Source organism: Leucoraja erinacea, chromosome 23 (genome assembly GCF_028641065.1).
Source record: "Leucoraja erinacea ecotype New England chromosome 23, Leri_hhj_1, whole genome shotgun sequence".
NCBI lineage: Eukaryota > Metazoa > Chordata > Chondrichthyes > Rajiformes > Rajidae > Leucoraja > Leucoraja erinaceus.
In genome coordinates, this window is record NC_073399.1 from 11,511,162 (window position 1) to 11,526,463 (window position 15,302).

Here is a 15,302-nt window from a genome sequence, read left to right on the forward strand (position 1 = left end):
CTCAGGCAGCTTTGCAAAGAGACACTATTGCCCTTGTTGCCCTATCGGAGATGTTTCTGATGTCTTATCAAGTTCTTCCCCACTCTCTCTGCAACTTAAAACTAACTTGTATTCTTACTTTCCTGTTCTCATGAAGGGTCTTGGAACTGAAATGATGATTTGGTTTTTCTTAATACTCTGACTTATTGACGGATTGCTGCAATTTCTGTTTTGTTTTCACAATTCCAGGAAATCGTAGTTCTATTTTGTTGTTGTTGTGACTCTTCATTTAAACGGCTTTGATATCTTTTAATGCTCAGGAATGCAAGTCCTTCACTGGGGCAATGGACTTTCTGTGCATCCTTAACGGGCATTATTAATTCTTTTTTTTATTTATAGCAGATGTATAGTTCCGTTCTAAATTCTGCATTGGTAGACGGCCCCATGAACAGTTTGTCATGTGTGCTTTTGTTTACACAGTATAAGGTGTTGCGTTTTTGCAAATCCAGCCTCCACAGAGCGTTTGTGTTTTACTGAAATTCTCAATTTGCTGCTTTTTCATAAATGGAATGCTTTTCGGCTTTGCTTAAGGATACATGAAGGGCCTACAAAGAATGTGTTCAATGTTTGCCTCCTGGCGTGATTTCCGAGAAGCGAGGATGGCTTCCTGTACTTCACTTTCATTGTGCAATGTTTTCTGTACAGATATGCCTTGGGTTGTTTACGATGAAAGGATGATTACGGCCGTGCATTTACTAAATTATTCGACATCTTATTTATTATAATTTGACATCTTACTTTGATCTAATGTCATTTGATCCCTTTGCCCCCAGTTGGAACACGTTTAGTGGAAGTTAGTTATACTGAAGGCTTTTACAGTTCAGCTTATTTTTTTTTGTTTAGAATTCTTTGGTATGTGAAATGCTCACCGTCAGTATTTATTGACCTAGTATTTAAAGCATGAACTATTTCCCAGTCTGAAACATTGACTGTCCACTGTCCATTTCCCTCCACAGATGCTGCCTTTTCTGCTGAGTTCCTCCAGCAGTTCTTTTTTGCTCAATATTTCAATTCTGCAGTCTTTTGTGTCTAATTTAGTTTAATTTAGAGATGCAGCAGGGAAATAGGCCCTTCAGCCCATGTCTGTGTCTGTGTTGACCAGCGTTCCCCGCACAGTAACACTATCCTGCACACTAGGGACAATTTACAATTTACAAAGACAATTAACTTACAAATCTGTACATCTTTGGCGTGTGGGAGGCACCCGGAAAAAAACCCACTCAGTCACGGGGAGAATGTACAAACTCCATAAAGACAGCACCCGTCGTTAGGTCTCTGGCGCTGTAAGGCAGCAATGCTGCCAGTGTGCCACCCCTTCTGGTGTTGAGTTAAATTATAGTAAAATGAATGAGTGATGGTGCCTCCTTGTCTTTAAATGAAGCTGTCTTTCATTTTTATCCATTTCTTTTACAGGTCTGTGGTATTACTTGTCAGGAAGCAAGTGGCCTTGTCTAACTTTAATTGGCTCTCCTAACTTTGGATATAGATCAGTGCACAGAGACCTGGAGGCTCAGCTAGTAATTGTGACAGAAAATTGCAACCTACAGCAGCAGTTACACCAGGTCAGTGGTGAATTTAAAGGGTTTATTTATGTTAGGCTATATGTTTAAAAACATAATTATTAACATTGAATTTCCCATTTATTTTGTCTTCATTTAGAGTTTATACCAGCTATAGTAGTTTAAAATTTCACCAACATTAAAAATGGATAAAAATGAGAAAGTACAATAAGAACAATAAAAGTTGAAAATACTCGGCAGGTTTGGTGACACAATTGATTGAAAGATACAGCGTGGAAACAGGCCCTTTGATCCACTGCATCCATGCCACCCATCGATCACTCGTTCACACTAGTTCTATGTTATCCCAATTCACATCCACGGACTCTGGGGGTAATTTACAGAGGCCAATTAACCTACAACCTGCATGCCTTTGGGATGTGAGAGGAAACCGGAGCGCCCGGAGGAAACCTACAGGGTGAACGTGCAAACGCCACACAGACAGCACCCGAGGTCAGGATCAAACCTGGATCTTTGATGCTGTGAGGCAGCAGCTTTACCAGCTGCTCTACTGTGCTGCCTTAATATTTTCTGCCTTCTGTCTTAAATTGTAGCATTCTGTTATTTTAAAATGGACGAATTAATTGTAATTTGACTATTGCTTAGACAGAATTGATCCGAGTTGGTGTCTCATGGATATATTTATGAACATTGCACATCTTTGCTTTCTCTACTCTGACAACATGTACATGTACACCATTAGGAAATAGGGGAAAATCATAAAATGGCAGCGCACCATGGGAACTGTCTACTTTAATTCCATTCCAAATACCTAGTGTGCCTTTGCATATCCTTCAGGTGCTCATACGTGTGACTCGCTCACCTGCCTTCAACAACCTTTTGTAGAAAAGTAATTCATTTCTTCACATTTTTTATGTGCTGGGAATAATTCTTGTAAACTCCATACTGCTAACATTTTAACCCCAACCTATAATTTCTTTAGATCAATAGAAACAACACAATTTTAATATCCAGAGGTGTGTAGTTTTAACGTGCATAGTGGGTGGATTCTACAGAAAGTGGTGCTAATTGGGAAGTTGGGTGCAACTCACTGATGTTTGCAATTCACACAAGAGAGTAGTGACCTTCTTGGGAGAGGGAGATAGCAGTCTTGACCATACAGCTTATATTAGACCTAAGCTAATATGGCTTTTTCAATAGAAGAGTATACCTAGTGCATTTCGCAGGGCATTAATTGAGGGTCTAAAGACTTAAAGAAACCATGGCAAGTGTTTGTCCTCCTGACTTTTTGTTTGAAATGCTTTATTCAGAGTACCAGTAAGAAACAAAAAAAGCTGCGAAAACTGAAACAAAATCACAAATTGCTGTAAATACTCAGTGGGTAAGCCTACATCTGTGGGAAGAGAAACTGAGTCAATGTTTCAGGTCAGAGACCTGACAAAGCCAGTTTATCCCCATGCTAATCCTGGTTCCTTTCCCCTATCAGAGGCATCTGCTCACTCACTCCCCCTGCAGCTTTACATGCTTCTTTTGACTCCTTTTCAGTTCGACAAATGATCTCCAACCTGAGAAGTCAATTCTGTTTCTTCCAAAGATGGGGGCCTGACCTGCTGATTATTTCCAGCATTTTCTGTCTTAATTTGAGAATTAAGTCTCGAGTTTAAAAGGTCACACAGTACTGAGCTAGAAGATGGGGTGTTGTTCAAGCATGTATTGGGATGGTACATGTATGGAAGACCACAGGCACAGGTCAGAGTGGGAGTGTGATGAAGAATGTGTAAAAAAGAACTGCAGAAGCTGATTTACAATGTAGACACAAAATGCAGGAGTAACTCAGCGGGTCGGTCAGCATCTGTGGAGGAAAGGAATAGGTCACTAATTCCTTTTCTCTAGAGATCCTGCCTGACCCGCTGAGTTACTCCAGCATTTTGTGTCTATGTGCGATGAACAATATCCAACATAAAAATGATGGAGACTAAGGAACTTTTAACAGACAGTTTTCACAAAGATGCCTCTGGAACGTCTTGTACTTTCTGAACCATGGCTTCTTACCCCTTACCTTAGCTGACAAAGCTTTTCACCACATCTCATCCCATTACACCTTCCTTGTTCCTTGCATCAAGTTTTCATTTACTATCTTTCATGTTATAAAGCACAGCAGACTTTGTTACAGAATCACAAATAGTATGGAGAACAGATACTGAGTTAATCAAATGTTTGCTCGAAGACCTGAATTTTAAGGGAGATCTTGAGTAGGATGAGTGATCGAATGTCATAGTGAAGGAATGACGAATTTTGAATGTGAATGGAAAAAATGTTAAGTCTCGGTGAGGTGGGAGCTGATGAGATTGGAAGCGATGCCCAGGCAGAATTCGCGTAGGATAGGATAAAAATAGTTGAATATTTCTCATGCTGACTTTGACCGTATAGACCTCATAATCTCTCCTTTGGCTGAGATAAAATTTGTTTTAATGGACATAATTTATTGTTATATTATATGAATGCTGTGACTAAGATATTTGCATCTATATTTTCCAGGAACAAGAGCATTTGTACCGTTTATCAAGTGAAGTTTTGACTACTACATTTGACCAACCAAATAGACACGTGAAACTTTGGGTGAAACTGGTAACGCCATTAATAAAGAACTTTTTCTAGAAACTAGCGAAGGATACAGCTGTTGTAAGTTCACTACTGCTCATCTTTCATTTTGTATCTTAGTCCATAAAACTATCTAAATGGGGTTAGGTTAGGTAAGGAGGAGGTACAGCGAGACCTGGGTGTCCTTGTACACCGGTTACTGAAAGTTGGCGTGCAGGTACAGCAGGCAGTGAAGAAAGCTAATGGAATGTTGGCCTTCGTAACAAGAGGATTTCAGTATAGGAGTAGAGAGGTTCTGCAGTTGTATAGGGCTCTGGTAAGACCATATTTTGAGTAGTGTGTACAGTTTTGGTCTCCTAATTTGCGGAAGGACATCGTTGTGATTGAGGCAGTGCAGCGTAGGTTCATGAGATTGATCCCTGGGATGGCGGGACTGTCGTATGAAGAAAGATTGAAAAGACTAGGTTTGTATTCACTGGAGTTTAGAAGGATGAGGGGGAATCTTATAGAAACATATAAAATTATAAAAGGACTGGACAAGCTCGATGCAGGAAAAATGTTCCCAATGGGCCACACTTAGAATAAAGGGGCCACACTTAGAATAAAGGGGAGGCCATTTAAGACTTAGGTGTGAAAAAACTTTTTCACCCAGAGAGTTGTGAATTTGTAGAATTCCCTGCCACAGAGGGCAGCGGAGGCCAAATCACTGGATGGATTTAAGAGAGAATTAGATAGAGCTCTAGGGGCTAGTGGAATCAAGGCATATAGGGAGAAGGCATGCACGGGTTACTGATGGAGGACAATCCTCCATGATCACAATGAATGCTGGCTCGAAGGGCCGAATGACCTCCTCCTGCACCTATTTTCTATGTTTCTATTTCGAAAGGATGTTGGTTGAAAGGTTTAAGTATACGTAAAAGGGCAATTTTTATCAATGCAACCAGGAGAAATTAGATTTTAGAAATTGATTTCAGTCTCCTAATGTCAAAACTCATATGATGCAAGAAATTAGATTTGGAGTAAACCAATAGAAATAAGAAAGGTCTAGACCCGAAACGTCACCCATTCCTTCTCTCTAAAGATGCTCCGGGCGCGCTGAGTTGAGGGCCTGTCCCACTTGCATGCGTCTGGCGCAACCAAACGTGGTCGCGTGAGACGTACGGGGCCGGTCCCACTTCCAAGCGCAGAAGCGTATGGAGTTGTGCGGGGCTGGTCCCGACATCCGAAAATTCCACGCGTTGAGGGTGTACGCAGCGTCTTGACGGCGTACGCCTAGCGTGTGGTATTGCGCGATGACGTCGATGCCGTGCGACGCCCAAATTCAGTCGGCCCACCTCGTGCCCAGCTGATTGGTAAGTAGACACGAATTACGTCATGCGCGAACTTAGCGCGTACTTACCGCGAACTCCGCTTCCGTTTTGGTCGTGCCAAACGCATGCAGTCGCATGCAAGTGGGACAGGCCCCTTACTCCAGCATTTTGTGTCTATCTTCAGAAATCTGACCTTGGTTGTTTGTGCAAATTTCTAATCCGGTGTTTCTTTGCCTTAAACATTGCAAATGCTATGTGGAATATTTTGTGTTGTACTAAATTAGCCGAGTAATAGTATTTTATACCAATTATATTTTGGAAAAATGCTCGCTTGTAAGATGGAAGATTAAGCAGTAAGAATGTAAACATGGGAGTGTGTACTCAAAAGCATTTTGTTTAATTCCACATTTACCAAGCCTGTCGGCTGAACGGAAATAAATATTTCTAAACTTCCAAAATCCCTGTTATTCGCCGGAGCGATTTATAATTATGGGAGTCTTGTACGAATAGGGAGACAAGCAATCTGCAACAAAATCTATGGACTATTTATGATACCAAGTGTACTTTAGAAACACTCTTGTTTGTTTTCTGTGGGGAAGCAGGTCCAATCAGAATGAGTAATATTGGTTAATTATTGTCACATGCACAGAGATACAAATAGATGAATTTTAGAAGTGGAACACAATGTTTAATGATTGATAGATATGTGATTGCCTGCCATGGTTTTTATTCCTTTGTAGAGTATGAAGAGGATTCCTGGTTTACATATTGAACACTTCAGAAGAAATTCTTGCAAACATATTGAATGCTGATGATATTATGGAAAGAACAAAAAGCTAATGTTGCAACAACTATTTAAAAGGCACCTAAATTGCCTCAGCTCCTCGTAAATTTCTGTTTGTGCATTAGATCCACTGGGATGAAATCAAATTATCACAATTAAATAGTAATTTGTGGCAATTATCATTTATTCAAATAAAGCAGATAATTTTTTTTTAAATCTGTCATAAACGGAATCTTCATTTAAATTTGTAGTAAAACTGCAACACCTGCAAGGATCCATTTTGCTCGTTTCTCTTTTGTTTTTAGATTAAAAGTCCAGACATACGTGGGACCTCGGGTGCGGGTTTTATACACTGGACATTCGTAAATGTTTTTTGTTTCTTGACGATCCACTGGGATGGCTTTGATAAATGCCACTGGCATCGGTGGCGTAAGTTCCTTCAGTCGTGCATCAGTAAGGACTCCACTGTTTTTATCCCAACGTGCACCTTTCGACATATAAAATATTATTGGTGATTTCACTGGAATATCTTTTACTGCAAACTTGTATTTTATTTACTAATTGGCAAACAGAAATAATGGAATCTGAATGAGCCTCTTCCTGATGGAACATCTAAGTAAATTTTGTCAATTAGATTTCATTTTAGCATCTTGCTAATTTGGTAAAAGCTAATAAAATCCATCAAAGCTGTTGAATAATTTTCTTTTACATTTGTATTATAACACTTACTAATAGTTTAAAGTTAATTATGCAACATAATTGCCTTACCTTCCATGTACAGCCCATGGATGAAAGATCCTTCTCTGGGAGCACTTGTCATGTCTTCCTTGCTTTTTTTTGTGACTTCCACGGCCAGGCACATTTTATCCAGTGGCCATTCATTTTTTCTAGCCATAGATTGCATTATAGCTGTGAGGAAAGACTGCGGATTGAATAAACCACCAAGCCACACTGCATTAGGTAGAGAAAAATCTGAGCTCCATGCTTCCAATTCCTGAAATAAACACAACCGAGTGAGAAAGTAGCAATAACATATTTTCCTCAAACATTTTAAAACTAGTTTGATAGAATGCTAGAATGTATTTATAAGACAATTCACTAAAACAATATACATAATTTGGTTTAACTGTTCCAATCTTATTTCATTTTGAGTAATGCATGTGTTTTAGAGGCAAAGTGTATGGAAACAGGTCCTTCGGCTCAGCTTGCAAACCCAAGATAAACATCTACGCTAGTATTACAGGGTGACCAAAACTGAGCACAATACTCCCAAATGTTGCCTCACCAGCCCTTTGTACAGCTGTAACATAAGATCACAATTTCTATACTAAAACCCTGACTGATGAAAGCCAATGTGCTGAAAGTCTTCTTGACCACCTTATCTACCAGCAACTATGTACCTGTACTCCTGTACCTGTATTGGCCTACAATACTCCCGAGCCCTGCCATTTACTGTGAGGGTGCTGCCCTGGCTAAACTTCCCAAAATCCAACACATTAACATTGATCTGCATTAAACTCCATTAACTATTCTTCTGACCACTTGTCCAACTGATCAAGAACTCTGGAACTCTCTGCCACAGAGGGTAGTTGAGGCCACTTCATTGGCTATATTTAAGAGGGAGTTAGATGTGGCCCTTGTGGCTAAGGGGATCAGGGGGTATGGAGAGAAGGCAGGTACGGGATACTGAGTTGGATGATCAGCCATGATCATATTGAATGGCGGTGCAGGCTCGAAGGGCCGAATGGCCTACTCCTGCACCTAATTTCTATGTTTCTATGTTTCTATGCTGTAACCTTTGATAACCATCTTCGCCATCTACAATGCCATCCATTTAAGTGTAATCTGCAAATTTACTAATCATGCCTTGTACAATCTCATCCAAATCATTGATATAAAGGATGAGAAAATTAATTCCCAATTTAAAGAATGTACATTGCTGACATCTGTAGCAACAGCTACTTGAAGGGTGAGATGATGAATGCTTCTTATCGAACAAACTTTGATCACTTGGGAGATTGGAGAGAATTTTTGCCTGAAGGTTGTATTTTTGCTTCTCATAGAAATGGGCTCATCTTTCAGATGAAACGGTAACATTCCTGGACTAACCCAAGGAATTGTCAGCTCACTTTAGTACTGAAGCCAAAATCAGTTCCCTTATTTAATTATTTTATAAGACATCTCTTCACATGATATAAATTAATTACGGATTAGATTCATTTTGGAAAAACCTGATGAGGTATTTTTTTTAAATAATTTCCGGTATGGTGCTAGTGAGGAAAACCTGCGATATTAACTTTGAGAAGACTGAAGCATTGGAGTTCCAGTGATAAACACGAAAGAAGAATAAAATATTCAGTTAAATGATTGCGTCTCACCCTGATACGAATGAGGAGATCGGTAAACCATGCAGCTAAGTTCAAAAGTGATGGATAAGCACGATTTGCCCATGTTTCGGGGACTGTGTCAAAGTATAAGGCATTTGAAATATCTTCCATATCAGCTGTGATAGTCAGTTCACCCTGAAAAACAGTGCAGATGGAAATACGTTTTAATAACTGGAATCCTAAATGTAAAGTTTTTTTATTTAATGTTTACATGTATGTAATCTTAATTTGTAACTTTAATGTCAAAATGTTGTATTAAAAATAGACATCAATGGGTAAAATCTGGTCTACGCATTAGACAGCATAAGACAACATCGCTGTGACTAATGAGAATTTATCACCTACTGCACTGCACCAACACACATTATGCTATTCAACTTCCCAAAGATGAAGTTCTTATTTCCCAATTCATGGCCTCCAGAATCATCTGCAGAATGAAATGATCATTATAGAGAAATTGTATATTCATATCCTAGAAATCTTATTTTATGAACCATCATCTATTCATGCCCATCAACACGGTACTTTGTAGAGAGTAGTTGTTATGTTATGCAAGATGGTAGAAGTTGTTGGTTTGCAGTAATTGTGAAACTTGGCCATTATTTAACTGTTATCATAGAAGCCTAGGAAACATTTGTCTGCAAAATATATTTTTTAATATTCACAGGTACACTGAAACTGCAATTGAAACTACATTTTCAATCAATAATTATGAATAAATAATGTTTTGAGGTTAATATTCCAGTACTGCATAAATAATGTGCTTCAGAGAATCTGAATATATTGTATGCTGGATGCAATATGCTCAATATGTTGGCTTAGAAAAGGGCATGGTCATTAGATGGCATTGTTGATACTCTGATGCCTGCTCTAATTTATCCGTCTCCAAAGCATACAGGAGGAAGGGAATTGGTGACGCTCAGTGGATCATGGGTTTGGTGCTGGGTTTGAGATGCTGGGCATCCTAAGCCGGTGCACTGACGGCAATGGCGATTTTTGTTTTTATTATTGCCAGCCTTCATTGAGAGTATGGCATTAGTATGTTTTAAAGTGTGTTTTTTGTGTTTCTTTGTGTGGGGGGATGAGGGGGAAACCGCTTCGGTCACCTCCTCCATGGAAAGGCGACTTTTTCCAGGTCGCCTCCCCCGTGGCCTAACAACGAGGATCGGGCGGCCTTTCCCGGAGACGCGCCCGGGGCTTCAGCTGGCGGGCGCAGCGGGGAGCGGGCGAGCCCTCGCTGGAGGGGAGCGCTCCATTTCGCTGGCCCCCGGCAGCCGGCAGCCTGAAGCCCCGGTCTGCACAGTTCCAGCTGGCGCGGCGTCTACAGCCCGGGATCCCTCGTGGGGGACCCGGGAAGTAGAAGAAGCTTCCACCGTCGGCCCGCGGCCAACTTCTACCGCGGGCCCGGCATGGACTTCCCATCACCCCTGGAGGGGGAGCTTCGACCGCCCTCCCTGCAGTCTGCGGTGCTTCTGGCTGCGGCTCAGCGGGGACTTTAAATCTTCGACCGCCGGCCTGCACCATCCTGAAGCCGCGGACTCCGGTGGGGAAGAGCCAACTGGACTGGTCAGTGATGAATGCTGCGGTGGATGTTTGTGTTAAATTTTAATTGTGTATTGTGTGTTCTTTCTCATTGTATCGCTGTTGACATATTCATTTCACTTGCACTTAATGTGCAATGTGACGAATAAACCCGTATTGTATTGTGATGAAGAGCTGCAATCAAATGACTCCTTTTATGAGTATTATCTTGATTTTGTGGTCTTTGATTTTGTCCTCTTGAGATTACCAGAAGTATTTCTCTGCGATGCTCTAATATTTCACACGGGCAGATTGTTGATCACGTTTGCCTATGGAAAGCTTACTTTACATCCCACTACATATGGAAATTTCCAACTTAGCATTTGGACACAAAAAAAGGTCAGCTATGGTATAAGAAAGATCAGAGCAATTGGATGTTAGTAATCCAGACATTCACATTGAAATAGTATGACAATGAAGATAAAAACAATTTTAAAAAAATGTTGGTCAAACCTTCAGACCAAGATTTAGTTCTTTCAAAGATCGTTTCAGCTCTGTGGTCAAAATATTTGTTCTTTCACATTCCTGGAAGGCCACTACAATATAAGGCGTCCTATCTTGCACTTTACCCATAATCTCCTGCATGTTAAACGCTTCTGGCAGTTTTTCCAGGATTTCATCCAACGTTCCCTTAACCTGAATATCAACAGGATCAAATTAACACTATTTTAATTTTATGTTTGAGATTTGCTTAGGAAAAAAAAAGCCATGCTACACAAATATAACATAAATACAAATATAATATAAATAAACTAGGGAAACTAAAGGTACATAGTTTTCTCACTGTTAAATTGATCTTGCCAATACTGCATACACCTTTAATTGAAACTCAGTTGTTGAAATGATTGCACATTAATTTTAATTAATATTTTAAAAATATAGTTACCATGTTTTAATAGTATTTGAAAGAAATTCTTTAAAAAATACCTTTTCCTCCCTGGTTACTCCAGTGGTGCTATCACCAGCTGATTCTTTAGGTTGTAACTCGAGAACTGTGCGAAACAGCTTTTCAGAGATCACTGTTAGGAATCCTATTTCTGCATTTGGGTGTAAACCGTACAAGTATGGACTCTCAGGAGGCAACACTTCATTCACGTAGTCATGATAGCCCTAATGTGAAACAAATAGAAGTTTGTGTCTTTTATCAAAACCAATATATTAATTAGACAGACACAAATTGCTGGAGTCACCCAGTCTGAAGAAGGGTCTCAACCCGAAACGTCACCCATTCCTTCTCTCCAGAGCTGCTGTCTATTTCACTGAGTTACTCCAGCATTTTGTGTATATCTTCAGTTTAAACCAGCATCTGCAGTTCCTTCCTACACATTAATTAACAGTCAGTTAACACATTAAAAATGTTAAATAGCTACCTGTTCACTTTCAACATTAATGTAAGGGACTGACTATCGAGAAATGGGTAGATTTTTGAAACGTCTTAAAGAAGATATGTCTTCAATTTAACATTTAAAATAAAAATCATTATTGTCAAGTTTTCCTGGACCTCAAGAAATCCCAAGAGCTAGAAGAATATCAGAAAGCCTTGGTACATAGGTAAATGTCTTTACAACACTACTTGTGGGTAAAGAGTAGTAGGTATGTCTGCCTAACATTTCCATTTTCAGATTTTCCCACAAACAGCTACAATTTCCCACTGACCTACTGCCACCCTCATATTTACAATTCTCAGTTTTCAATCTCCAACTCCTGTTTTGACCTTGCTCTTTCTGCCCCCTGACATTCCCTCAAGCTCCACCCCCAAGTCTTTCCTACCTCCTCTTCCACAATCCTCCTATCAACACCATAGTCAACCACACTATACTCTAAATAGCGTTGAAAAACGTCAATACTATTTTGCTTTGGCATTGACATTGGCCAATAACAGATGCTAATTGAGGATTGTATGGCTCAATAGCATTGTGCGTTTTGGCCAACTGGATGGATTCAACTTGGGATTTGATCAACTTAGATGGAAGGAGACAGGACTGGGATCTAGGGGTGTTGACTTTCAAACCTGCACAGACCAGAAAGCTATAGTCACTGTCCATGGACAAGTGAAACCTGCCCCAAAATGACTGGAGAAGGTGGCTCAAAGCTCTGACCTCTACTGATCTCCACTCTTCCCGTTGGTCATCTGTGAGATATTTTCATGTTTATTTGTGCATAGTTAATATGATTTTACACCATGTAATAAAATTACAAAATATGCCCAAAAAATCATAATGACCAGCTCCTCGGATGACCCAAAGAAACAGCAACACCATTTTTTGATACTTGACAATAATTAATCTTTAAAGAAAAAAATCTTACCTTGTAATCAGTATTGGGCGGGATAGGGAAACCTGGTGCAAGAAAAAATTCGCCATCAAGCATTTCATTTTTTACGAATTCCTCCAGATAGGTACGACATAGTTTACGATCCCAATCATCAGTGATATGGCCTCCATACATTATTTCACCAAAGAGATAGCGCAAGTCATCCCAGGGTACCTAATAATTCAATAACGTTTACCCCAGTATAAAGAAAATCTAGATATAATTTACATTTTAACTCTTCAAGAGATTCTGTACAAAAAGATAGTGATTAGGATTTAATTCCTCATGTTTATTTTTACTATTGATCAATACTGCAATGAATGGAATTTATTATGAATTTTCACAATCATGTAGTCTTTGTCACCATCTAGAAATTATAACAAAGGGTTGTAAATTACTCATCAAAGTTTTAATTAATTGACAATAGAGCATCGAATTGCTCATGATTTATCTTATTCCCAATATTTCCTGTAAAACATCTGTACATTATAAAGCACTGAGTTAACAGTCTTGTTCTTTTACTTTTGTAATATAGGTTTAACTCTTATCCTGATTAACAGTATTGATGGTGAAATGTCGATAACGAGAATGGGCTTTTTGTTCAGTTTCAATATCATTCGAATGAGCACGAATCTCAGTCATAGTGGCAATCTGCAGTTACATTGAGGGGGAATGTTCTGATCATTACATTTGACTTCAATCCTGTTTTCTTTTTGGAAACATTTGTGACAGGGTGTGGTCAGGAGAAAAGCTTTTTGTTGAGAGGCTTCAAATGACCAACAGATAAAGTCTTTACATGTGGGGGCAATCTGTTTTGACTGCTCCAACCCTGGCACAATTAGGTAGTTGTTAGATGTGTTATATGCTACATCTTCTCCACCTTAACTCCTCATTTGTGATATGACACAGGATCCAGGCGAGTGGACTGCTGCCGAATTACAGAATGGATATTCCATCAGCAGGAATCCTTAAAATATACTGCATTAATCAAGAATATGCAGTTATCAGCAAACTAATCATCGACTCCACAGTAAAAAAAAACACAACAGAGGATGTACTTCCTGCGGCAGCTGAGGAAGCACAATCTGCCACTGGCAATGATGGTCCAATTCTCTACGGCCATCGTAGAGTCTGTCCTCACCTTCTCCATCATGGTCTGGTTTGGCTCAGCCACCAAGCACGATATTCGGAGGCTGCAGCGAATCGTCCGATCAGCTGAGAAAGTTATTACAAGATACAACATACATTTATTTGTCACATGTACCAGTTGGTACAGTGAAATGTGTGCTCACCATACAGCCATACAAATAAAATAAAGAACACAACACATGATAGAGTCCAACATAAAATATCCCCACACAGCAGAATCAAAATTTCCCACTGTGAGGGAAGGCACCAAAGTCAGTCATCTTCCTCTGTTGTTCTTGACGTTCACCCGTGGTTGGGGCCTCCCGAGGGTTCCGCAGTAGCTGCTACGGGAGGCCTGCTGCTCAGGCCTGCTCGCCGGGATGATGGAACTCCGACGTCGGAATGGGAGGACAGCCTCAGCGGCTTGGACCTCCAAATCGGCCATTTCCTACCAGAGTCCGTGGCTCCCGAAGTCCACAGGCTGCGCTGGGCGGAGATTCACGCTGGCGGCCCTCGGCAAAGGCACCCAGGACTCCGCAATGTTGGTCAGCGCAGCCCGTGCTGGGAGTTCTATGGACCACAGCTCCACGGTGTTGATGCTGCAGGTCCAACGCTCCGGAGCTCAAAACGGCATCGCTCCATTCCGCGGTGAATCCAGCACAGCGCCGCCGCTGTAGCTCTGGTCCGGTCCCTAGCAGGAAAGGCAGATGGAAGGCCGCGAGGAGGGGGATGAGGACGAGACTCGGAGAATAGTCGCATCCTCGCCAGGAAGTGACTGGAAAACGTTTCCCCCTTACCCAACCTCCCCCCCCCCACATAAAAAAACTAAAGACCCCTCCAAAACAAACTGTTAAGACAAACTAAAATAAAAAAGATAGAAAAAAACAGACAGACTAGGCAGAGGCTGCCTTCAATGCGGCACCCCTAGTGGTCACCTTCCCTCCATTGACGAACTGTACACAGCAAGGGCCAGGAAGCGAGCGGGCAAGATAATCTCTGACCCCTCTCACTCTGGCCACAAACTCTTTGAATCACTTCCCTCTGGAAGGTGACTCTGGACTGTCAAAGCTGCCACCGCCAGACATAAAAACAGCCTTTTTCCCCACGAGTAGTAGCTCTACTCAATAGCCAAAAGTCTGTCGCCTCCTTTTGTTCTGGTATTTTATTTAATTCGCATGTTTAATCAATAATGTTTTATTATTGATGTTTTATGTGTCATTCCTAACTGTCACTGTATGTCATGTTGTCCCTTGCAGGCGGAGCAACAAGACAAATTCTTTGTAGGTGAATACTTCACCAATAAACGTATTCATTCATTCAAACATGATATTTTTTTTTTATCAGTGTTACAAAGTTGTTCAGCATCAGCTCAATCATTCACATAATGCAACCTGCATATCAACAGGGTCTTCAATGATGCAAAGGGGATATCATGGGAATGGGGACTGGGCCAGAATAAGTCTACAAAGAAACTGAACCTACTTATATTAACAAAGCCATTTTTCCTTCATTGCCTGATGTCAGTCAGCAAACATCCGAATAGTCATGGTATTGAAATTTAGCAATAAAAAACTACTTTAGAAAAATTATGAAAATTAAGAAACTAAATCATTTAAACAGCTTTAAGAAATATTTAAAC

General features: G+C 40.4%; 2 protein-coding genes across 4 annotated transcripts in view; one reads left to right on the plus strand and one right to left on the minus strand.

Annotated features, from left to right (window-relative positions):
• The window catches only part of LOC129708238 (CDP-diacylglycerol--glycerol-3-phosphate 3-phosphatidyltransferase, mitochondrial), a 30,604-nt gene extending 23,661 nt beyond the window's left edge, over positions 1-6,943 (plus strand). For 2 of the 3 annotated variants that reach the window (XM_055653871.1, XM_055653873.1), the window contains exons 8-10: positions 1,453-1,601; positions 4,098-4,241; positions 6,211-6,470. In XM_055653871.1, coding sequence (XP_055509846.1) covers positions 1,453-1,601; positions 4,098-4,217 — 269 coding nt within the window. In that variant the 3' untranslated portion in view covers positions 4,218-4,241; positions 6,211-6,470. Of the gene's footprint in view, positions 1-1,452; positions 1,602-4,097; positions 4,242-6,210; positions 6,471-6,559 lie in introns of those variants that run through there. The other variant, XM_055653872.1, reaches the window with a different exon arrangement.
• LOC129708244 (dynein axonemal heavy chain 17-like) overlaps positions 6,391-15,302 on the minus strand; it is a 184,232-nt gene continuing 175,320 nt past the window's right edge. The window contains exons 72-77 of the mRNA XM_055653887.1: positions 12,530-12,709; positions 11,150-11,332; positions 10,676-10,858; positions 8,633-8,776; positions 7,023-7,248; positions 6,391-6,741 (exon numbers count right to left, since the gene is read on the minus strand). Of these exons, the coding sequence (XP_055509862.1) occupies positions 6,494-6,741; positions 7,023-7,248; positions 8,633-8,776; positions 10,676-10,858; positions 11,150-11,332; positions 12,530-12,709 (1,164 nt within the window). The 3' untranslated portion in view covers positions 6,391-6,493. The remainder of the gene's footprint in view (positions 6,742-7,022; positions 7,249-8,632; positions 8,777-10,675; positions 10,859-11,149; positions 11,333-12,529; positions 12,710-15,302) is intronic.